Source organism: Bombus pascuorum, chromosome 7 (assembly GCF_905332965.1).
Source record: "Bombus pascuorum chromosome 7, iyBomPasc1.1, whole genome shotgun sequence".
NCBI lineage: Eukaryota > Metazoa > Arthropoda > Insecta > Hymenoptera > Apidae > Bombus > Bombus pascuorum.
Window position 1 is genome coordinate 17,877,946 of NC_083494.1, and position 24,432 is coordinate 17,902,377.

Below are 24,432 nucleotides of genomic sequence, written 5' to 3' on the forward strand. Positions count from 1 at the left end.
TTGAAATTGCTAAGCCTTTTCGCTTTGAGCGACCGCATTGTCTCAAAGGCAATCTTAATTCGCTTCGACGCGATATTTATCACTTTCTTGAAATCGGTATTAAGAAGACAGCTTGTACTTGTTTCGGAACGAGTGATTTTAGTTTCGAATATAATTTCGTAACAACGATCACAGGTAAACAGATCTCTTTATACCTCAAATTGCACAGCTATTTGACATTGTTGAAATCGTGACAGCTTCGCGATAGGTAGTATCGATGGAATATAGGGACGAGAGGAAACGTTATCGAATTATATTATATTATAACGGAAGACGTTATAACAGAATCGTATTTATATATAGTTTGCGATACGTACGTGTATTATACGCGTAGACGAACGAGAGAAAAGTTAAATTGCTGTTTAAAAAATTGAAGGTACGTCGAATTATTAAAAAATGACGAGTACTCGTTACAAATTTTCATTACAAATTTTCACGGACAAAATGCCTAAAGGGCACACAGTAAGGATTCTCGTTGCATTCGATCGTCAAGAAAGATAAAAACATCGTATCGATAGCATATTATTCAACGAATATTTGACTATACATGCCCTATTGAAATACCGAGATCGTTTTAACTCAACTTGTCTGATTTCGTTGAATTTTTAGTATGCGACCTTTTCCCGAGTCTCTTTTCTCTCGGTAGGTGTGACTGACGGCCGATCTTAGTTTCCGATAAGATTATATATATATATATATATATATATATATATATTTGCGAAAAACTATCGCTACTACCTCGCAGTCAACTTATTGAAAAATCATCGAAATTCATGAAATGGATGAGATATCAAGTTACATCGTTGACGAATAAAAGAAATTAGCGCAGGTAGAATGTAAAGAAAGGAGGAAACGATGAGAAAAATGTCGCGGTAATCGGTCGCCAAGTTGTTCGCCCGATGAGAGACAGGCTACGAATGTTCGTGATCGTGATCGTTGGCCCCGACGAAAGATAAGTGACCGGTACACGTACGGAAGTAGCTTGAAAGGACAAACTGCAGGGTGTATCTACCACGTGTATCGTAAGTCCTCCACGTATTTTTTTGCCTCGGATGGCGGGTCGTGTATCACTGGATCATGATTCAGCGATGACTAACAGGCAGTAAGCCGGGGATCGTTATGCGAAGATGTTGTTGCTGCTGCGCTGCTGCGTATCCCGTATAGTTAGTTGGGTCGTTAGGCCAGCCGATTAGACGTTAGTTAGTCCCGTCTTTAAACATGTACACGCACTTACACGTGGGCATACGTAACGGACATCCGTGTGTATATGCGTACATATATATACAGGCACATATACGGGGTGTTCGAAAAAGCTGGGATAAAAATTTAGATATAAGTTGCAGGTGTTTATCGTTGTTCTTATGGACGGCAGGGCACCGCTTATACGAACTTGTCGTTGTAATAACAAAAAGTTTATATTTATTAGTTCGCGAAAGTATTTGAATACCCGTAGAAGCTTTTTATTATATTACAAATTATCGAAGCATTTTGAAATTTGATCAGCATCGTAACGAGACACGACTATCGCGACTGCATTGGTAAATTTTGATATTCAGCGGAAGCTATACGCTTCTTAAACACCGCCAAAATATTTAAACAGCCGATTTTTTGAGATCGTTTTTAACGCTAGCCTGGTATACGACTATACACGGCGTATATCGATTTTTCGTTAAATCGACGAATTTGCAGTTCGAATCGATCGTATAGAACGCAAACGTACGGCATCGGTGACATATGGCTAATGCCAATGCCAAAGCAAGTTGTACGGTAGAATATGATCGAATTAACGAATCGTACAACGAACAAGTTTCAGATATTAATAAAGTCAGGACGTTATAGCGGTCGAAGCTCATATACCTTTGGCGAATATCAGGCTATTTGTATTTTTTTATTGGCAAAAGTTGCGGTTCATGGTTTAATGTTTACAGCGTACAAAAGCTAAATCAGTCAATTTTATATTATTCTCGTGTGGTTCGTATCGATTAGAAACTTTGCCATTCTTTAGACAATGGATCTGTAATGGAATTTACGATGTATCAATGTATCTATATTATCCGTCGATATGGTATCCAAGTTTTTGCTGGCAAACTTTTCGAAACAGCCTATGTATATATATACATACACATAGACGAGCGTATGTATGTGTCTCCACCGAACGAAAATCGAAAGCATCCTCGGGGAAATTAAAATTGGGATTGTTATCGGGCCTGAGTGGCGACGCGCTGGCCAGCGGAAAATGTTCCCACGGTTTTCAAGGAACGTTAATCCTGAATTTTCATCGGTTAACCGCCGCGTAACTCTGCTCTGTGCCGCAGCTGAATGCCATCGACCTCTTCCTCTATATCTTTTATGCTCCTCCATGAAATCCAAATTAGCTTGGGGAAAATCGATGTTGGAATTCGCCTCGACACAGATACCAGCCGCACGCTGTCGGCATTTCGTAATCGGCGAAATAGAATTTTCAAACGGATTGAAATCCACTGTCCGTTGCTGGAACCCGGGATCGGTTGCCGGAACAAATGAAAGATATCCGCTATTTTATGGAAAGATGCGCCTCGCTACCATTTGCCTCTCTTTATTTCGTTCGGTATGTTCGAACGTTTTCGTTCGAAGCGCAACGTGCGATGTTACGCCAACTATCCAGTGCTTTTAATCGCATACGTTTGATCGTTCCGCCTTGGAAATAGGTGCGAGCAAAATCTCAAGCAGCTCTTAAGCAAATTGCTTCTGTGTATATATTTTATACCGTAAGCCTGAAATTTAATCGAACACGCATCCATTAATATAATAATACATAGTTGGTTGATTCGATCAGGTGTGTCTACGCTTTCGTTAAGCTAGTTTCAATGTCCTTCCAACTTGCTAATCGTTTCTTAGTTTCTTAGATTCGTTACACGTATAATTAGCTATACTTGCGAAAAAATCTATCTCGACGTTTTCCAATCACCCACGCTACTTTTCTCTTTTCGTATTTTAAGTTGCTCTATCTCTATTTATTCGGTTACTATCTCTGTTTATTAACGGTTTGCAACGTTTCTTGCGGCAGGCTTTCACATTTTTGTCTTTTATTTCAGAAAGTTGTCTTTTTGTATAATTGAAATGGCAGTAAACGGACTCGAATGTTTACTATTTCGAACGTAGATATAATTCCTTTAACTACTATTTCCTTTATTTACGCTTAAAAAGCGGAGATACGTATGCATAATGATATTTGAAATGGCCGTTACCATAACCGATACCGTAAACAAACCGATATTTCGTTCAATTATAACTTTAATTGCAATTACGAGATCGAAACTACGTGAAATTGTTATACATTTTATTTTATTTCATTTAAATTCCAAACGAAGTTTGCCAAGCTCTACTAGCAACCAACTTGTGCGTCTATTAATTTATAATTTTTTCCATAGAAACCCTCGAGCATCGTATACAATCTGCTATCGAAACGTAACAATATCGTTTTACGTAAAATATGTTAATTAAAACTCGTTACTTTTATTTTATAAGTTACCTAAATTACGCTGTCGGAAGTAAATGATTAGGTGCGCAGGAAAATTAAATTGGTATCGTTAAATAGAGATTCATGATATATGATGTAAAAAAAATCAGCCAATTGGAATGATTCGAATTAAAGATTCATCGAGCAGGTGCAGAACAGTTGGAAGAAGTAGAAAAAAATAAAAGTAGAATAGAATATGAGAAAAGTTTCTTGCGCGATTCATAACTTACATAATCTCGTGGAACGAGCGAATCTAAATATCTCTGATAAAGTTAATTATCAAATATTACGAGAATTAGACAATATGTTGTTGGTAAATTGTGGATAATGTTCTGCATCAACGACACGTTACGAACAACAGTGCGAAAGGTTCGTGCAAATATCTAATAAATAAAATATCGGATCGAACGTAAGGCTTGGATAAATGCATTATTTGCGGATACGCGTTCATCTTACCTGGTAAATTGTTTCCTTTAACGTTCTTCGCGAGGAAAATCCAGCGGCGCAATACGCGGCGATCTTACGAGCCAAAGATCGATTCTTCCGTCCTTCATAGAGGTTAACTCTCGTTTAGCTATCGCGTCGAATGAAAAACCAGTCTGTTCTCCTTTTTCTATCTTTACCTTGTTTCTTACACAATGCGCTGACATCGTTCGTATTCCTTCGTTCATATTCCACGGCATTGAAAATAGATTGGAAAATATTACCGGTAACTCATCCATGTGTCCTTCTTCAACGCTCAGTTGCACGTCCATCTCTCGTCTATTTTCATTTCGTTCTTCGCGATCGCGTTAATTCCTGTCGCTAATATCTTATTAGAATATAATAAAAGTAAAATCGATCGATTCCGTTAATTTCTTGATCGCATTGGACAAGTTGACGAAACTCGGTTCTCAGGAGACAAGCGACTTGTATAAATTCGTTTATCCGAAAAGTGAACGTTGCTGGCTCTGCGATCGTAGTTAGGCTTTGTAGTTACAGATGATATTGGAGGAGATGAGGAAAATTCAGAGACGTTCCGCGTAGGGAGTTTCTCGCATTTCGAAACCGAAACGGTTTCTTCGAATCGAACAGATTTCTTGGCATCGAGTTTCGTTTAAAAGTCCGTAAAAACGATTTACGCGATCGTCACGGTTTTATAAGAAATTTTTCATTCCTGCCGCGCAACTTTCTAACGCGGCGTAGATTTTTCACTGCCGGCGAAAACAGTCGTGACTGATATTTCGATTAAACGGAACGAACGAACGAGGGCTAACTTTTGAAAAAACGTCATTCGCATCCACGGTAAAAATAGGAAATTGTGGCTAGAAAGGAATTGATTTCGATCGTAGTTTTGCTTTTACGCGTAGTCAGACATTTTATCTATCCGTCGACGCTTTAATACCGCTCGATTAGTAACGTTATCACGTTGTTACTACTGTTACTGCTACGTCGATTTCGATATTTCAATCGAAATCTAAACTGTCTATCAAATAGTAAAAAACGAATACGACAAACTTAAGAAACAATTTTCCTTCTATTATTATCATCTATCGATTCCAAGTTGTTTTCGCTTCGTCCTTTTAAATATCGTTTCTCACACATTGAAATTCGTAGTGGTCGCGAGTTAATTAATTATCAAGGGTTAATTAAAAGTCAAGAGTAAAAGAGTAAAAGAGTAAAAGCGATTTGCGTCACGTATTTGTATATCGGACTTGAGAAATTTCACCGGCTGGCTCTGACTGGAACAGACTGGAAGGAAGCGGATCGAATGCCGAGTGGTTGGAGCTTAGGCGACAAAACTTTTAACGATACCTTCCTGTCAGGTGTGAAGACGCTAAACACGCGAAAGAAAGGAACGGACTTTCCTGCAGGTGCGTGCGCCAACCGGAAAGAGATTAAGAGAGTTTAGTCACGAGCTCGCATCTATGCGTTTTCTAATGCATTTCCCTGTCCCTTGTTGCGTTTGCGTTGTGCATCGGCTTATAGGAATCGCCAAAAGCACGCATTCGCTATTAGAGAAACTTGCATCGTTAACGAAAAGAAAGCTAAGAAACGTACGTGTTCCGTCCTGGAAACACGGATTTTTTTACGATAATCCGATACGTTGCCGTGGCACTTTTATATATTTCTTAATTACTATCTTATATCTGGTTTATAACATCAAGATAATGTATATTATCAAAGCTGTAGAATATCGAATACGAATCGCGTATAGTACAGTATTTTTCTTTGCAGATGTTATCGATTCTTTGTATTTTCATTGTTAATTATCGACGTGAAATTGCATCAGTCTGAAAATCGTTTATCCTTTTTTTTTCGAAATATTCTCCGCTGTTACCAATAGTTTCGGAGACATTCGTAAAGATACATTTAAACGGCACTCTTACGTATGCCTTCTATGCCTTCGCAAAAGGGAAATAGCCGGTTATTAGCGGGCAACAATTAGATTACGCGTGAAAATTTCGCTATAGCGAATTTCATCGATGTAATCGAGAAAAATGATTCGAAGGGTAATAAAGTTTCGAACTCGCTACTCGAAAGTATTGTTTCTTTTGCCTTTTGTGCTTGCTATGTAGCTACTTACTTCGTTCGCACGTGTACTCGACTTTAAATTAATATCGTGCTAAATTGACGTACAGTTGCACGACGATACAATGGAATAAACGTGGTAGATGCCCGATTCGCCTGTTTCTACCATCCTGTGGAAAGATCGAGGCTAGGAAGGAACACGTATTTCCCCTTCTCTCGCCGGTCGTTGGACAGAACGTCATTATTTATTAAAATTCCGGCAGCTGAAAACCAACCTCTGGCTTTTGTTCGGCCTTTGAGTTTGTCTCGATGAAAATGTAAACGGACCAATCTGTCGTTAAATTATAGTCTGTTTCGAGGAGAAATTCTTTCTGTCGCTGCAGCGAGGATACTTGCTATGATTTGGAAATATTTTTTTAATATTTGCGTATCTTTGCTTCTAACGATCTTTTTTCTTTCTTATGGCGACATACAGTGTTATATTATCGGTATAGTTAGAGAATTCGGGTGGCGAGTTTACGAGGGAGAAATTAATGGAAATCAAATTTTATCTTATCGATTGGTTGTCCGTGGCAAAGAAAAGAACGCAAAAACTCGGAATCGTTGACCTCGTCGGTGGATCTTGTCGATCACCTTGCCAAGGCACGAAATGCACGTTGCAGACGAAAAGAAATCCTGCAGGAAGCGATCTCGACTGTCCGTTCGAGGTGAAGCGGTTTCACCGCGTTTCACGTTCAACCACGTTCGGTGTAGAATTTTTGAAACTAAAATCGAGCAAATTATCTCGCGTGACCGAAAGCGATTTACGTTATCCAAGTATCCTTTTATAAATATAAATAAAATACGAATAAACCTTTTGCATTAAGTTGATCGACGTCCTTAAGGAATGTGCGAATAATATGGCAGGGCGAAGCCAGAAACGCCGCCAGGAGGCTGGTCGCTCGATCTTTTTTCAAACGGTCCATGATCTTGCACCTCGATCGCTTTATAACCGCGCAAACATACGCGCTGTAGTATATAACTCGATCGTAACTGGAGCACAGACGCTGTAGAAAGTGGTCTTGATTTTTTATCGTCCCGACCCAAGTCGCTCTTTTATACGTCGCTCGTGGCGCGGTTTTTTGAATCGAGGACGTCCGGATCACCGCGATCGACTTTTACGTCCGCGGAATATCGTCGGAAACGTTCGTCGAAGGGCCCCAATACAATAATATTGCCAATACGGTGTCCCAGTTGCTTTCAACTCGACCCGTTTCCAGATAGACGAATAAAATACTGGTAGTATTAAAAAAGATGGACAAATGGATATGTAATCTCTAATTTATTTTGAATTTAGCGTAATTTAGCGTTACGAAAAGTTAAGATGCTTGGAAAATTTGTTAAATACGATGGAGCCTTACGGATAGAGCACGATACATGGTATTGGAAAAGTCACGATCTCGGACGTTAAAAGGTAAAAATACGATATTGAAAATTACGTGAACTGACGCGAGGTGTCAAAGTCGTGACGTTCGGAAAGCTATATTAACGCTGCATATATTATCCCTTTGATAACCTAACTCAAAGATTTTTCAATTCGAAGATATAATAAGGAGAAGAAGAAATAATAATAATTACGCGTCTACGTAAATCAAAGCGGAACACTTTAAAGTTTGCAGTCTGTACGTAACGCTCGAAACAATTAATTCCCTTAGGTGGTAAACGTTGCTCGCACGGATCGCGTAATTTAGCTAATAACCGAGTTTCGATCGTGTCGAACAACGCAGAATCCTAATCTCTGTATTGTACGTTACGTGCCGTAAATCGAGCTACGCTAAGGTCCGTGTTTAACTAAGAAAGCTAGTTATTAATAGGAACCCGTTAGGTGGATTGTCGCGCGAGCGTCGTCAAGACGCGTAAATTCCGCCTTAGGAACGTTCTCGTGCAAAGCTTATTTCGACGTTTTAAGAGCTCCGTTACGTACTCGGTCGCCAGCCACCAGATCGTCGGTAATCACTGGCTTCGAGAAAATACGTAACAACGCGTGTACATACACGATACGAGGTCGATACTTTGTACGCGCTTGGCCGTTGCGGCCACGAAAACACGAGCGACGCACAGGCCAACGATTCCCTTTGGTTTTCTATATCAGGTTCGTTCTTCTACCGAATGGTGCGTACGATACGGTGCGACAACTTTAAACGAAATTTCATAATACGATAGAATTTTCATTTATTCGAACAAAATCTTAGTTAACGTTATTATCGGTCCAACTTTCGCTCGTCTGCTCTTGAACTTTCGTTAATTACCATATAGGTAGGTTATTATCGATAAGTTAGATTAGAAATTTGAAAATGCACGGAAATGCACGGAAATGCACGGAGTTACACAGAACGTAATATGGAAAAGTATATAAATATCGAAAGTGCAACATTCATCTCGTAACACATCTTGTGACATTCGGTAGATAAAATACCGTCTTGCATTTCTTCAAGTTCCATTTACATAAATATCCACTAATTATTACTAAATTGTTAGGCGCAAAGGCTCATTGTCGATTCAAGGCGTCGAACAAAAATACGATACGTCGCTACTAGGCATTAAAAAATCTACTCGAAAACTCGACTTTCCTCCAACGATATGGCTGATGATTTCCCTCGTTTCACCTTTCGTTTCTCCTCTCGTTCTGTATCGACGAAAGTAGAAGCTCACAAGCATCGTGCACACGAAGAAATATAATGACACAAATTTAAACGACTGCGGTTACTCGTAGGCGGCTACGGTAAGAGATTGCAATTAGGATTCAACGAGAGATTCGCGATAGCGATTACGATGCCACCGTCGTGAGAAAGTCCCGGCACGAACCTCGGTTTCCTTACTTCCTTCCTTGAGAAGGTTCGCCGGCTTCTTCGACGAATCTTGCCGACGAACGGTGCCCCTTTGCCCTTTTCTTTACTTTTTCTTTTTCTTTTTCTTTTCATCTTCACGCGCCGCAGTTTATTTCCTAACACGATCGCCAATTTCACCCCCGATAGGACTCGATCAAACTTTCCAGCTATCGGCCACGAACGTTCAACGACGCAACTACGAACTGCTTGACCGGGAAGAGAATCACCGCTGTTCGCAGCCCCGCTGTTGCGAAACCAACGGTATAAATTGGTACAAAGACGCTTCTTCGTTCGAATGACGAAATTATGACTTCCTTATCTCTACCTATATAGTAGCTCGCGAAAGTATTCGAACACTGTTAGAAAATGTATGGACGCTCGCTTATTTCTCACAGAATATAAATTAACTACGAAATTACAATTAGACTCGGAACGATTTTATCCCTTATTGTATCGATCGATTCAACATTATCACAGACGCGAGGAAATTTTTGACTATCGTTACCGATTGCAGCGATAATCGACGATAATAAACGATATTTGACATTTCTATAGACCGCGTATCTAATTTTAATACATCGTCGATAAGGTTGTAGATAAACGATTTAGATTACACACGACACACGAAACATCTTTCGATCGTTGGTCTGCCATTGATTCATACGCTCTTAGCGATAATCGTAGCTCGTTAGTCGCAGGTTCTTAATAATTATCGAGCAAAACTTGTCACTAACGATATGTATGTACGCACGTTCATACGTTTCGAGCGGTACGTTCGAACGGTCAATCGTTCGTTGTATTAACGCGCTACGATACTTGGTCAAGAGCGTCTCTGGCGCTAATCGTATATTTTTAAGATTACCAATTAGTAAGAAAATTGAACTTCGTCGAGACGAAGTTTCCTACGTAATTCGAACGTCGGCTGTTTTTTCTCCGTTTCTTCTCTGATGTGTTTGAGACAATTCTTTTTTCCTACACCACCGCATGAAAGCGTCAAGCGAAAGTTTCACAGAGTCCAACGGCCTTTGAGCGAGCGCAGCGCAACGACGCTCGTTACACGACTATATTTACTTGTCACTTTTTCTTGTTACGTCTATCTATGTATCAGAGATGTGGTTATTCGCTTTTTTATTTTCCTCCTTGTCGACGTCTCTTTCCCTTTTATATCGCAGCTATCTAAATAACGTAGCGCTTCGAGAGCTGTAAAGCTATTACGTACGTACGTTTTGTTCCAATGGGGACGAGAGAACTACTTTTACGTATTTTGGCTTTTACGTATATAACTTCCCCCGCTGTATCATCGTCGTTATATTATTCTATATTACTCGACATATTATAATCGGGCGTAATTTATATCGTAAAAGCGATATATTTCTCACTTATCTTGAGACAGGTTGTACGTAGATGAAATTCTTACTCGTTTTCACGACCGTATACCATCCATCTTATTTACGTAATTGTTACACGTGCAAGCCGCGTACGCAATTCGATGACGCATTTTCCCGCGCGTCATCCCCTTTCTCGTTTCCGTCGATTTCCCTCTAACCGGCGTGCAACCAATGCAACAAGTTCCGTACTTTTCACTTTGTTCTTTCCACTTTCGTAGAACTCTCGACGCACCGATCAACTCATGTTCGCCATCATATCTATAAATCACGAAACGACGAAAGTACGACTGAGTTTCGTGTAGCGGATAAAAGGTGAATTTGCAGACAGTGCTCTCGCAATCGTTGCTTTAGCATACAATCGTGGGAGGTTCCGGTGCAGGGCTATGCTCCATTTCCCTTCGTCTCGTCTTCCTTTGCCAACGTCTTTTTTTTTTCTTTTTCCAACCATCGAGATAATTACCCCGACGAGTCCATACGCTCGGTACTACAGAGTACCGAGATCGTTTTCTTTTGCTCGCGTGTGTTTCTTCTTTATCTCCTTTCCTATCCTTATTTCGCGCCGACGAGTATATTTCGCGTTTGTTTCTGGTAAACTAGTTCACGACCATCTGAGGTATATGTTACGCGTGAGAATATTTTTATGCATTTAAATATTTACTTTTTTCTTTCTTTATCGAGATAACTTTACGCCGTTTGGAGACACTAAAGAAACGACGGGCGATAGAAATATCATCCGATAAAAAAAAAAAAAAAAAAAAAAGAAAAAAAAAAAGAAAAATCTGTTTCGAAGGAAAGGAATCGATTGGAAACCGTGAGAAATTCTCGACTGAGAACGACTCTTGGATTGGAAGAGAACGAGGTTGAGTCACAGATTCAACCGTGGTTCAATTTAATTATTCGATTTAGCCAAGTCATAGGGTTGTGTAGTAAGGTTCGGTCAGTTTAGCACAATCTCGATTACGGAAGATTCAGTTATTCAGTTTGGTACAGTCTCGATAAAAGGATCGATGGATGGTCTTTCGAACCTTCGACGATAAATACGATCTCTAGGATCTTATAATCGAACAGTTTTCTATCTGTCGCGGAATTTCCGATTTAACTTGTACAGCACCCTTGTATAGCGGCAGCAAAAAACGAGATAGCAAGTAATTATATCGCGTAAGAATTGGAAACATAAATTTAGATCAGATCGCAACGGAGAATAACGCTATAGAAAAAAAAGCTCCGAATGCAAAGAGACGAATTCAAACGAATATTTATTAAAAGAAGTGGCTGGTATCGCGTTAGGCGGTAAAAACAAGTACTCGATATTTTTTCTGGAAAGCGTTCGAACGAACTCGTGTAAAAACGGAACGTGGGTATCTGCGTTGATATCGCGTAAATATTACTTCTTAAAAGATATCAATTATTATCAAAGCTGCCAATTATATTTGAACATCGATTTTACAATCCATGTTACTTGTAACTATCGTAAACAACAACTATTTATTCGGTATTGTTGCTCCTTAATGTATCTGCCTTTTGTTTAGTATCAAATGATAATAGAATTTAATTTAATTGCGTTTGTTCGACTTTATCCGTACCTAAAATAAGATAAGATATATTTCAATAAGATAGTATCGCGCGATCGCATTACGAAACGCGATTCCCCTCGATGATAGCTTTTAAAAGTTAATACGCGGTATTATCGCTAAGTAACAATATATGTTCGTACAATATCATATACTATTATCTGTTTTAATTTATCCGTGGGCTGTACTTTATAGTTATTTATACCTGTAAACTCTAAACTAATCTTTCGTCTAATTCGAAATTTATTCGATAAACTCGTGTTGACAAACATCGAGTGGTAGCTAAGTGCTACGTAATCGCCTTTCAAAACGATACAGGAGACACAAGTTTTACCGTTTCGGTTCTCCATTGTCCGTTCTCCACTCTGTTTGTCGGTTTGCAAATAACTCGTTTCTTTTTTTTTTTCTCTCGATGCTCGGTTAATTACAGATCGAGCCTCTTGTACCTCGCGAGCCTAAAAATAATAGATTATGGTAGAAACGGTTCAAGCGGATTATGGTAGAACAATCGGTTCAAATGGGTCGCGGTTACGTCGGAACATTGACCGACTATCACAGTGCGACATATACCCGCGTTAAATAACTTGTACCATACTTCTCGCGACAATGTACGCGAATATCGTTTTCATTGTTACGTATGTATTTCGTCTAGATTCGTTCGCTTTGGATTTCAGAAGAATATACGAATTACACGTACGTAGTTCTTGGGATAGATAGATCGTGTTTTCAAGTTCGGTATGTTGCGATAGAAACGAACAATTTAATCTTTAGACAGAAATAGCTACGACATATTTCTAAAAAATCTTGTCGTACAGAAGACTCTCGGGAGGCAATTTATTCGGAGAAAGTTTACACCAGATATAAGATTTTTTTTCTGCTCGACTCTAGGTCGTTAATTCCACTAAATCCTTTCACTATTTACGAGATCCGTTGGTTAAATGACCTCCGCGATGGTATTTACACGAATACGGTGCATAAACACATTCTTTCACGTTGCTACTAGGAATGCAAACGCTTTCTACCGACCTTCGTCGAAAATTGAGCAAAAAGGCCAACGTGAGAATTAAGCAAATCACGTGGCTAGTCAATGGAACGATTTAGCGAAACAGCGAACATATAGCGCGGAGAAAATATAGCGCGATCAAAGTGTACGTACACGAATCAACGCAACAATTTGAAATGGAACGTATCGAAAAGAAATTTTATATCGATCTGCTAACGACCGATCGGTGTTTGGCGGGGAAAAATTAGATTTACCGCAAAAGTTTATTGAAAGTAATAAAAATTGGAAGAAATACGCGTTACAGGTACGGTTAGGTTTCTGGCGATAACCCGATCGTACGACCTACAAATACAGTTTAAGAACTAGAAAGAAGTTCTCGCGAACTGGAATTACGAATTTCTCATATACGCAGCGATACAATCCTAGTGCCAGATGCCTAGTCGGAAATTTTACCGGCGTTGTCTCCTTCTGCTGGCACATTTCTCACAATGTCAAGCATGTTTGCAGATTCAAGGCACGTTCGAGGTCACCTGAATCTTACATCTACGCGTTTCGTTTCGTAATATGCGAAAATCCATGGTGCCTGCTCTTGTTCTTACGATTCGTCTCGATGATAGTTGTATTAGCGGTTGATCGTTACGCGGCGACAGTCATGGCCAGGAAGACCGTGATAATTCGTTCACGTGGAAAACAGCTACTCGTAACGACCCAAAAACCGAGAAAACGGGAGAAAACGGGAGAAAACGAGAGAAAACGAGAGAAAACGAGAGAAAAAGAGAGAATTACGGTCGATTATATTAGATATTACTCGCTGACAGGGTACTCGGTCGTTGCTACTTTTAATCGAGGAGATTTGCGAACGAAGGACCACCCACGAGGAACCGAGCTAATCGTGCGAGTTGCGTCGCAAATTTTAGTACAAGTTTCTAGCATTTAGCACTTTAGCCACGTCCTGATTGATAATTACGATTAAAAATTATTTGAAACATTCGTTTATTTTATATTTACAAAATGAGTAAAAGTTTCACGATAATTCGACTTACCGTCGACCGTTTCATCGATAATCCTCTCTGTTCCACGAGAAATATGTAGTTTCGGTATAAAGTAAATAAAGTAAATAATAGCGATATAATTCCAAGCGTCTTTGGTACAAGTCACGAAATTATTGATATCACGATAAAAGGAAAGCAACTGTTTTTGTTAGAATATCAAACCATTGGTTCGCATTCGATAATCGTAAAAATGTTTCGATTCTTGTTCTCCAAGCGTTTATCGATTTATGAATTGTCAGGCACAGCAGATCACGATAGAACGGTATATGTAAATTTCTATCTATGAAAATTAACGTAATTTTTATCCCGATAAATCCGGAAAAAGTATCGGTATTAGCGAAACGGTATTTTCAGAAAAATAACTGTACGCGCATGTACACGTGGCAAAGCAATCTCGTCTCAAAAACGTTATTCTCAAGTTTAGATTCGTTTCTCCTTGCGGACTCGCTTCACTCGCCACGAGAAACTCTGTATTTATCTTAATTATCAAGAATCGCTACGTACGAAATTTGTATAATACTTTTAATCGTCAAATTCAACGATTTTAATTCGTACTATAGTACGTAGAGGTACGATTAAAGCGTGATAAGGTAATTACAACTGTTTTCTTATAAAATATCCAGCCTTTTCTCGAAGCTTCGGATCGTTAGCCCGTACTAACAAACGGACCAACCTTTCGTTACGTAAACGTACATAAAAAATAATTAGTTGAATAATCGCAGACGTTCGAGCTGCTAATTCATCCATCACCTTTTCATCACTGTACATAGATATAGGTTCCGATATATATTACGCGAAACTTTTATGTTTATACGGTACGCGTTATAAAAACACGTGGAAATTTTAGTAGCATCTGATGAAACTAATCTAAAAACGTTTCTATGTAAAATCTAGAAACGGGCATTCAAGATATGTATTTGCCGCTAAAAACAAACCGCGTATAATAAGCGTTAAATACCGAACGAAGATTAAGCGTGTGTGTGTGTGCGCGCGCGCGCGAGGCGATAGATGTATCGAAAGTTATGCCCGGTGGCGTCGTAATTTTACAGTTCGTCGTGACACATGGCGGGATATCGACGCGCACGTTTCAAACGAAGCGGCTACAGAGCGTAAAGAGGCGATTCCTTCGTGACAAGCACTGCCACGAAATTGCTGTTAATAAATAGCGCGATGGATAAAACGAGAGCGATTTCATTAATAATATCGCGATGAATCAAGATCCCGATGAATTATCGTTCTTTGTGCGATGATCGTGCGACAGGCGACCGATAATTTAACAACAGATAATTAATAGTTTCTGTAATCGTGACTTTTAATATAAATTATACATGTACGGATAAGCACAGATAGATAATTACAAGCGATAAGATAACTAATTATTATAGCGACTACGGTGGGTAGCGATACGTTAGAAGTAAGGAGGCGTTTAAACGATCCACAGCAAACGTACAGCTTCTTCTCGTATTTACAACTTACTACAAAGATACAACGGACTGTACCCATCTAACTCGTGTTCAACTTCGTAAGGTTCGTTTCTCGATTAAACATCGTTTTAAACGATACTTGATCCCGACAGCCGACAGCGTGTTTCGGTGAGTTCGCAAGCTTTCTTCGTACGCAACTTTTTAAACACCACATACGTCGTTACAGCGTAACTCAACTGCGACTTTGACTTTCAATTTTTATGTTATATATGTTATCGTTTACTCGCTAGGTAAATACATTTTCCACGTAAACTCCACTTTTCTTATTTTAGAGATTTCTTATTTACTAGCCTCTAAATTTATAATATATCGGATAACGTTCTAACGTTTCGAAATTATCTACCGTATAATACGATATTCCATTACTTTGTAGGATTTATTCGCGTATTATATCACACGTTAGGTAGTCGATACAACGACACTTGGCGAAACAGTCTTACGCGATCGTTGAATAACAAACCGTATACGTACATACATGGCGATTCGAGTATTCTATTTTCGGCCTATTGTAATAGTTACAACCGTCATCTTTGCGCACGACATTGTCTCGAGCAATCACGATTATGTCCTGTTTAACAACATACGGTCGAGCGACGTGTAATAATAGTCGAGATGTTCGATACCCGGCTGCCCATTTCGATCCACGCGTGGATCTTACAAATTTATACACGCACGTTGATCGTTGACTCGAACTGGCTAGAACTTCTTTTCCAGATACGTCTCCACGTTTTTCGTGCAATCTCTGAACAAAAAGAATCGTCGCTCGAATCCTCCGAACGGAGAAAGTCGCACAGTACGCAGCACCGTAAACGCTTTTATTTATTCAAGAAGACGCTATACGCCCGATATTTGTGCGAATAGGCAGTCGGCTACGCCTGATATTCAGGACGACTACGTGGATTTTTACTACATTTGCTATTTCGTAACGTCGATCATGTATTGTTATAATAATATTTTCAATACGTTATACATGTGTACACCCACTACTAAGGATGCAATTTCCACGTGACTCGATACGGTTTTCAAAAATTTACCAGCTTCGTTATTCCACGAGAAACGTAGAGTTCAAATCTTAATCTCACGTTATTCAGTGACTGAGAAAGCACTTGCGAGCCGATCGTCTTCGATACGATGCGTTGTAAATCGGAAGCACTTCGCGGAAACGATTATCTACCGGTCGATTATAACGATGCTTTGATCGATGATTTACCTCTTCTTGGAGACGTTTCTTCCGTTCTAAATAACAACGAACACTGTTCTTGCACTTTGCCTTTAGCTATCTTACGTTTTTATTTTCAAGCCGGACAGACGGCAATTTCTTACATCGGCGTTGCGTTTTATTTCACGCTTACCACGCGCAATTACGGTTAATCGCAAGTAACGAGTTATTATCGAAATGTTCCGACACTCGTCCGATAATCACCTGACAGTTTTAAAACGCACGATCGTTTATCAGTTTTCTTTTCTATAAGTTCGCATGCTTCGTAGGTTAACGTAATGGATGAATTTTTCGCGATAAAGGAATTTTCATATTAGTTTTTTAATCGTACGTGTTTGAAACATCTCTTATAAAACAACTTATTAACCTATCTATATGAAACCTATCTACATCATCCGTATCAAAGTCATTCGCTTGGCAGATATTTTAACGTTTATCTTGTTAAATCCGTCGTATGGAGGAGACGCGAGGCTCTACTTTTTCTTCCCATTTCTTTTATATTCTATCAATTTGTGCGGTATATCGAGAAAAGAATACCTTGGACGCGGTGTAGGCGTGTGCGCGTACAGGCAAAGAAACGCTCGATAAAAGAAATTCGCAGAGGAAAGAAATTTTTTGGCGTTGTCGAACGCGGTAGCTCGATTCTTGGGCAACGTTTCCTACCGGACTGACCGCAACGCTTCCGTTGAAAGCCGTAATTTCCGCCAAGATAAGTTAAGCGGGCAAAAACATAGACGATTTGTACTGTTCAGTCCGCGCCGAAGCGCAAGACAGGAGCCTTGGGCTCGAAATTCAACAAACCGTGTACCAACTTTTACGCTTATCCCCGTCCATCCTTGCGATCCTTTTATTTAGCGTAGTTCGCAGCGAGTGAAATTTCGTAAACTCTCTCGACACGTCCCGTGCTGTGTGGTCTATCCACGTTTGATATCTCGATTCGCGTAGTTTGTCATTTTAGTTACGAACAGCGGTAACAGAATCGCGAAACATCGTCTCGTACGATACTCTGTATCGGTCTGTTCGACTACAAATAACGACACTATATATTTTTCTAGATTACACGTTTAAAATCAATATAACGCGATACTAAAGACGTTTTTTTCTATCTCTTAAAACAATGTTGGAAATTCCTATTTCTTCGTACGTTCGTTTACGATCGACTACAATGTTTCGCGTGTTTTCCATTCCACGAAAACGATAAACATTCGTGTGATTTTGAAGTTTGTGAAATTAGAGGAATGGCATCTCGTTTGTAAAAGTAACGATTAACCGCAGAGTTTTATACGCGTTTGTGGGAAACACCGATGTCGATAATTATTCGATATTATCGATACCTAGTAGATCAAAGAAAAATATGACTTTGCGTACACTGTTACCCCGTAATATCTGGTAATAGACAGATGACAACGATTACTAGATATTCGTGGAAATTTATATGTTTGCGAAAATATCGGAAAAGACGGGACACGAGTACGAGTCCTTTTTCATTTATTCGATATTATTAAATATTTATCAGATACTGGAATATCGTATTTTGGATATTTTACATATTCCCCGGTATTAAATTAAAATGTAACGTGCGTACAAAGATCGCGCGTTAAACTATGTAACGAAAATGTAGCGACACTGATAAAACGATTAGCTTCATAATGACATTTTATTCGCGTTACGATCTTTTTAAAGTTTGAAGCATCGCTAATGGTTCGAGACGAACCTTTCTAATCGCAGGCAACGTGCGTGTATACCTATCGTACCGTGGAAAATGTTCATCGACGCAGGTAACGATTACTTTTCAATTTTTGCCAAGGTGCTGGACGGCTGGTGGACGCAGTTATCTGAAAATATATACACGATATACACGTTTATACGTACACACATAGAAAACAATGTGTCGCCTGTGTGTGTTTTCCTGACACGTGCTTATCGTCCGGGTTCCATGTGCTCGCAAATGGAAGCTCTTTTATCGACGTTTCCACGCGAAACCTAGCAGAAGGTCGTCCGGGAAATTACATTATGCGTCTTTATCCTGTTGATACGTACTCGCATCTGCGATTGACAATGCTACCAACAGCCTATTCTTCTATAATTCTGTAATACGAACGAACATCACACGGAACGTAGTTCTGTGCCTGCCAAAGAAACTCCTCGTCAAGAACTACGTGGCTTTACACGCACAGAAATCTCATAACGAGACGACATCGATCGATCGACGTTAACGACAAAATTGCACGTATTAATGTTTAGTTGTACCAATTAAGAGATATTTCTTTATTTGCACGTTGCTTTTATAATAAAGATTCGCTTTCGGATAATCGTCGAGAATGTATTCGCCATGGGAAACATATCGTATCTTTGCGTGTCGCGTAACGAAAATTTGCGAAAGTAACTCGAAAATGTAAAATAAGATTTTCTCGTAAATCCTCGTATTCGAGACAAAGCGTTTTTGCAGAAACAAGAAACAAGAGAAAGAAAAGAGAGCTTGGACGCGCGTGTGAAAAAATATGTATATATATATACACACGTAGGAGAATTTCTACCCAGTCTACTTACGCTTTGGGAGACGAAAAAAATGTCAAAAATAGCATTTCCATTTTCACAGTCTTGAAACGATTCTTCACCTCCCACTTTGATTTCTCGCGACAGTAGCATTTCTATTTTACAGTCTACGCGTTCTTCCCGTCACCTTCTTTTCTTTTAGGATCGCAGACTTTTACATACCGTCGTAATTAAAAGAGCAATTAAAATTCACTTATATAATAGAACCTTCTCGTTTCTCAGATGCCTTTATATAGGCAAAGGAAATAGCCATCCGCGTTTTACAAGATAATTACATATTAGAATAAATGCGTTTATATTTGGAACGATAAAACGAAAAGAAATATATAAGAAATATCTCGTAATTTTGAAAATACCGCTGTCATTTAAGAAAAATTCATTGTGCGCGCGTGCGAAGCAAAGCGCGTGCAAAAGTTTAATTAAGTTTAATTAAGAAAAGAAAGAAAAGGAGCACAATCAGAGGAAGAATATATCGATATGAAACTCGTTTAGCCCTCTTGCAAGATATAATTAACATCGGGGAATATCGGTTTTTCCCAAGAATTCGACTTGTTCGTAACTCTGAATTTCAAGAACTGCCGTTACTTGGCCAATTTTAAATTTTCGCCACGTTCGATTTCTATACAATTTTAGCCATTTTTCTTTCATATTGGAAAATGTCTCCGCGTTAACATACAAACGTAGTTTTGTTTCTATTCGGAATTGGAACGTCCCTGTAAAAATTTGTTTTTTCTCACCACACTTGTTATTTTCTATTATCGCTGACCCAGTTATCGAGGTTTTATTCGTAGATTTCGATAAAACGGCTTACAATTGGAAAAAATGAAACTAAAGCGATAGAGAGCGTATTACGTAAAAGTAAAATTCGAAAGTTTGTCGAAAAGTGGGCAGCGTAGGTATTCCGGTGACAGGCGATGTATTTTAAAAAGCATATACCCCTGTATCCCATCGATGCCTACCGATAACAAACGATCGAGTTTTCTTTTTTCTCGCGACTGGCGCGATCGAAGCAATAATTCCACGATGAATTTCAATGTCCGATTCTGTTGCAGGAACAACCGAAGGAACGTCGTTCGCACTGGGAAGGAGGCTCCGGAAGATATTCGCGGGTTTTCGTGAGAACCAACGACCTTCCATTTTACGTGAGAATAAGTAGGAGAGGTCGGCCTTGAAGCGTGGAAATACGCGGCGTCGCGCGGTAATAGTCGCGGAGCAGGCAGCAGAACTCGGTATCAAGAGAGAGATTTATTCGAGTTTCGCAACCTCTCTCGATCAGCGGCACCGGTGGTCGCGGTCGTGACCTCGATAGAGCTCATCCACCTGGTTGGATAACTCGACTCTCGATTCGAGCAGCCGCCACAGAACCCTGAAAGGTCGAGCCGCTTGGTAGCCTCGCTCTTTCGCCAGCCTTGCTCCTGCCTCTCGATACCGCCATCGGACCACCACCGGATCACCGCCGCACCACCACCGGAAGTCGCACGATGTAGCGACCTTTGCCGGCGACTCCATCGCGCGATAAGATCGTATCCGATCGAAATCGTGTTCCGCGTTGTACGCGCCCGTCACCCTCGACAAGAGAAAAACAGAAACAAGAAGTTGGAATATTTTCGGACGGTAGAACCGGACGGTAGCAGCGTGGCCGCGGTCGCGCGCCAACCATGAAAACGATGGGCGACGTGGCCCCGAATTCCGTCGACGAACAGAACGGCACTCGCGCCTCGCCACAGAACCCCACTGCCGGCAAAGAATTCGGCCACAAGACCCTCAAGTCCTTGAAGAGGGGCCTCGGCAGACTTTGGAGGAGGCATCGTGGCAACGCCTCCATCACCGAATACGACCCTTGCTACAAGGTCGCTTATCTTGGGAACGTTCTCACCGGATGGGCCAAGGGTAAGCCGATTATCTGATTTTCTTTGTCTTTACGGGCACCGATCGTTAAAGTTCGCGCGCGTTTTTCCGCCAGCCACCGGGCCATTTCTTCTTATTCGACGTCCGCTCCTTTATAACCACCGAAATAACCACCGAGTTTTAATCATCGGTATTCCTCGCTTGTACGATCGGTATTCCTCGCTTGCGTACAAAACGAAACATCGCAGAGACACTGGTACCGAGGCTCGCCTTGCTCCGATCGCTCGATACGACGTCTGCGAGGCGAGCTTCTATCCGGACAGCAGGACAGTGGCTAGGTTTACGTTAACGTTTAACATTTCTATGGTTTCTCGCTTTTCGTCCCGCGATTTCCTACGATCGGATCAAGCAACCGACGACTTATCGATTGGCTGGAAATACCAATACGCCGTGTTTCACGACTCTAATTAAATACGCGGTTTCTTCGAAAGCCGCGTATATTCGCCCCGCATTAACGACCATCTTCTTTTCCGTTTCACTTATTCCTTCGACGTTAAAGGAATCCACGTTCTTGGCACGCTCCACGTATATACGCATGCATACGCATTTCCTATTAATACGAAAACGATATTCGAGCGGACGCTTCGAATTTATTAGGTTGGAAATTACGTACGCGTTTCGCCGACTCGATACCAACGTCTATTATCGTCGGTGTCGGCGACGACAATGGAACAAATGTTTCGCAACGTTGGCCGTCCAAGCCGCGAGGAATCGCGTTTCCAGATTAACGAGACGCCTACAGTTTTCTAATATTTTAAGTATTTCGAGTGCCGCTTGAAAGTATCCGGATACTCGTTTACTATCTTTCGTAGAATGTGATTTAATTTTCGAAAGAGAACAGCCGATCGATTTACTCACGCTCGACCGAGATAACGCGACGATAAATCGAACGTGCCGAAATTTAACATTTAATCAAAGATATATAAGAATGTCGCAAGTTATATAAATAGCGTGATAAAAAAAGTTCTTGGAAACTGATAGCAAGATTACATACCGATTAGTTCGAGCAGTTCTATCTAAATATAGATACGAATATCTCGCGATTTTATCTAATAACGTCTGACAACTAATTAATCTTAGTATAAAAAGCTACTTGTATCGTAACGAAACATTAGAATACGCGATCAATGTCTTTGCATCTACAAAGCTGTTAATCTTATATAGAAATTTTCTTCGACGATCAACTTGCCATTTTACTCGTTTTGAAATATGTCACCGCAGCGTGTGGCAGCTTCGATTAAATTACGTAATTTTCTATGAATATCGATGTACATAAGCCTCGCACCTTGCACGATAAATACCATTGACGATTCTTGTCTTACAAAACATGATTTTCTTCGTTGAACGTAAACAAGTAGATGCGAGTTTTGTATCGAACGTTTATTATGTACAACGACGAAGGTTTCCACTCGGTTCGCGTCTACGTATATAAGCGAAACGACGTATATCCATTTATCGTTATTAGCAGACTGTGCACGCTCGTTCGTTCGTGGGAAATTAAAAGATGCAATAGCGCAAGGCATACGTTTATATGCGTATTATTACGGAAAATATCGAAAGCAAAGCATAAACATCCAGTGTTCGGTTAGAAGAGTCGGTTTAAAAAGATGCGAACTTGCATAAATGTTTTTTAGCCTAGTGGTTGGAAATTGTAATCGGCAGGGCAGCTAATTAATCGCGTCAGGAGAAAGGTGCCTGACCCGACACGGATGAATCAAAGAGACGTCGAGAGACGACAGAGACGCGCGGAGAGCTCGCGTATTTCTGAATCGTCGAGTCCGAGACGCGTGAACGACCAGACGGAAGCGCGTAATACGTACTCGTAGCAGTTAGCAGCCGTGCAAGGTCAACGTCTACTAACCAGCCCGATCGTGTACTCCAGCCGTTGATACCGCCAGCGTTCGATACGAATAAATCGTTCGACTGGGATTTATCGTAAGTTGGCGCGCGCGTGCACCAGTTACCGGTTAACGAAGCAAATAAACGAAACGAATTTTACTCGCCGAACAATTATATCTACTTAAAAAGTAACGAAATAGAAACTGTTGAGACAACGATAACTTTGGCGCATGTTAACAAGAAAACATCCTTCGCCACCTTCGCTGCGCACAATTCGAGATACGATATTTCCCATAGTATCTACTAGGCGTGCAAATATTCTATTATTCGGATGCATTTGGCATCCAAACGGTCTATCAATGAGAAGAAGAATTGCATCCGCTGTAGCCAGAGATTCAGAAGAGAGAAAGAAAGAAACGAGTACTTGGATATCGCGCGGTACAACGACAAGCGTATACAGAGTACAATCTGCAATCCCGATAGGAGGGGACTCCTACTTTCTCTACATACCTTTGCTTCGGACTGGGTCGGCCTTAATCATCGGGAACACCATTATTACGGTACGTTTATTCGCAACCGCTTATTTCGTCGCGATTAATTAATTCTCGGCTGACTCTGGCTAGCAGACACTCGTAACCTCCTTCGATCCCTTTTACGGAAGGTAGTAAAAGCCCCGTCGTTCTCCTCGAGCTGCTTTTCACGAAATCCACCGCCTGTCGCCATTCCCAGAAACTCGGAAAGAAAATTATTTAACTAATCGACTGTAACACGATCGCCGATACTTTCACCCGCTAGAGATCACGAGATGCGATTAACATCTTAATAGCGTGGAAGGTGGTTTTACCGGGTATTAATAATTAATAGCCACGAAATGAACTCCGCATCGGCATATCGGGCTCTTTCGTTACTAAACTGCGGATTCTCCCGTGTTTCTGCCATATTCGAAGATGCAAAAATGCAAATATTAACTCGTTATAATATCTAAACTTCCACATATATCTGTTTAGTTTTCGTTAGAAAAATATCTCGCGCTTATCGATCAAAAGTAAAATGACAATTGCGTTTTACAACTTGAACGTTAAAACTTGAACGAAAATACGGCCGTGGTTACCGTAGCGTACAATTAAGGGACGATTTTCATTTCATTTCCATTTGATGTTTTCCATTAAACGCGATTAAACGAGACTTTGTCGACTTTTCTCAAACATCCTAATTCGATACGTTTATTTTCTATTATCGTTAACGTTATCATCGTACTATTGTCGTTTTATCCTTCATTATATCTAAAGGTATTTCGGTAAATTCGTGTCGCGCAGTCGTTGTCGACTGTACGTGATACGACGGTTGGTAGACGGACACGAATATCCGTTTAAATTCTATCTTTTAGTTACGTTTACAAGGATACGAATTCGCACAGGCGACCGAGGAAGAAAATGTTAAATACGAAACGCGGAGTTCGTTTACTTTCACGTTAAAAGAAACGCACACTTTTGTAT

At 40.3% G+C, this 24,432-nt stretch overlaps 1 protein-coding gene across 7 annotated transcripts in view; it reads left to right on the forward strand.

Moving 5' to 3' along the window:
* Positions 1 to 24,432, forward strand: part of LOC132908964 (uncharacterized) — a 66,751-nt gene that overhangs the window by 19,602 nt on the left and 22,717 nt on the right. For 4 of the 7 annotated variants that reach the window (XM_060963456.1, XM_060963455.1, XM_060963459.1 and 1 more), the window contains exon 2: positions 20,242 to 21,079. In XM_060963456.1, coding sequence (XP_060819439.1) covers positions 20,848 to 21,079 — 232 coding nt within the window. In that variant the 5' untranslated portion in view covers positions 20,242 to 20,847. Of the gene's footprint in view, positions 1 to 15,346; positions 15,523 to 20,241; positions 21,080 to 23,252; positions 23,497 to 24,432 lie in introns of those variants that run through there. The other 3 variants (XM_060963458.1, XM_060963457.1, XM_060963460.1) reach the window with 3 other exon arrangements.